The sequence below is a fragment of the Nestor notabilis genome, unplaced genomic scaffold (assembly GCF_000696875.1).
Source record: "Nestor notabilis isolate BGI_N333 unplaced genomic scaffold, ASM69687v1 scaffold13166, whole genome shotgun sequence".
In the NCBI taxonomy this organism is placed as follows: domain Eukaryota; kingdom Metazoa; phylum Chordata; class Aves; order Psittaciformes; family Psittacidae; genus Nestor; species Nestor notabilis.
In genome coordinates, this window is record NW_009933551.1 from 93577 (window position 1) to 95118 (window position 1542).

The window sequence follows — 1542 nt, forward strand, 5'->3', positions numbered from 1 at the left end:
AGCTGCTGTCCCCTTGCTCAGGTATGGGGGTATTGAGGGAAATACTCTTTTGCCTTCTTAGAAAGTGAGGAGGGGGCTATTACATTCTGCTGTTCCCACTTTCTGCTCCTGACAATGAAAGGCAAACAGAGACTGCAGAGATAGAAGACAACACTGAGTTGGAGAGAGCAGCAGCTTCTTGCAGCACCCTCGAGGCTCTGGCCACCGCACAACGGTAGCTCACAAACCCACAGCCAGCCGGCGCAGGAGGACATGGCTCACCCTCTGTCCACTCCAACAGGGCCATAAGAGGAAGCAACTTGGAGCCTGATTTCCTCTCTATCTGCAAAGCACAGAGAGTCCTCTCAGTAAATCCTACCCCTCAGGCTCCTCCGGACAAGTCCGAATGTGCCATTTGCCTCCCACCCCAAAGAGGCTGCCCGCAGTGACACCTTCCCAAGGGCTGGGACACAGGCAGGACCTGGGGTCCTACACCAGACCCCGTGGCACACTCCATTTACTTCCATTCTCCACAGTAACAAGAGGTGCAGAAACCACATCACCAACCCCTAACACATACACCCATTGGTTTTAGCCCTCAGCTCTCCTCCTATCCAGACATCATTGCTTTCAGGTACAACACATCATGTCCCACCTCCGGCATTGAATACACACTCCCAGCCTCCCCATAACCCCTGACCAAGACACGGGTCTGCTCTGCCATCACACATACAACCCAGCAAAGGAAAATCCCCAGTACTCACATCATCCCATTTGATGAAGCGCTCACCCTTGGACAGATACTCCTTCACCTCCGGGGGCTGCAGGACAGGGGTAAGCATTGACATCCTGCCCTGCAGATGTGCTCCTCAGCCACCAGAAGCAATAGCTGCTGCACAGTTTGCTCCTCCTTGGCCCCCTCTCCTCTATCTCTGCCTCTCACGTGGCAGGGCTCTCTGCCATGGCCACTGTTGGCATCAGAAAGCAAACAGCCTCTTATATCCCAGCCAAATTTAGGAGGGGCAGGGACAGGCAGGCGAGGACCGATGAATCTGCATTGTAAATCAACAGCTCTCCAAGCAAGCTGGAGAAGCTGAGCCCAAGGTCACCCAGAGGAAAGGCTGTGATGGGTTGGGATGCCCGTGTGGGCAGCCCTGCCTGCACGCTGCTGCGCCAGGAGGGACCTACTCCTCAGAGTTATGCTGGTGAAGCACACGGTCCGTAGCACTTCCGCAACTGAACTTCCTTAACTGTTGTCTTGACGAAGTGCAGACATCACCAGCCAACACTCAAACTCGTTCAGCAGATGTGCTTACAGAAAGCTCAGGCTTTGGCTACAAGCAGACTGCCCCCTTCATGCAATGGTCCAAATATCATGTAAAATAAACTCATTCTTTGCTCTCTACAGCTGCTGTTTCTGGGGCCACTTGATGAACTCTCCAGTCCCTAACCTTTTTCCTTTCTCTTAAGGGTTCTTCTGAATGTCAACCTGAAAAGTGAGACAGACCAGTAGAGCAGATAGAAATCCCAGAGAGGTCAAATAAAGCATTGACAGGAGATCCT

At 52.8% G+C, this 1542-nt stretch overlaps 1 protein-coding gene across 1 annotated transcript in view; it reads right to left on the minus strand.

Moving 5' to 3' along the window:
* The window catches only part of PLCB2 (phospholipase C, beta 2), a 42378-nt gene extending 41551 nt beyond the window's left edge, over positions 1-827 (minus strand). The window contains exon 1 of the mRNA XM_010016932.1: positions 744-827. Coding sequence (XP_010015234.1) covers positions 744-827 — 84 coding nt within the window. The remainder of the gene's footprint in view (positions 1-743) is intronic.
* Between the last annotated feature and the right edge of the window lie 715 nt (positions 828-1542).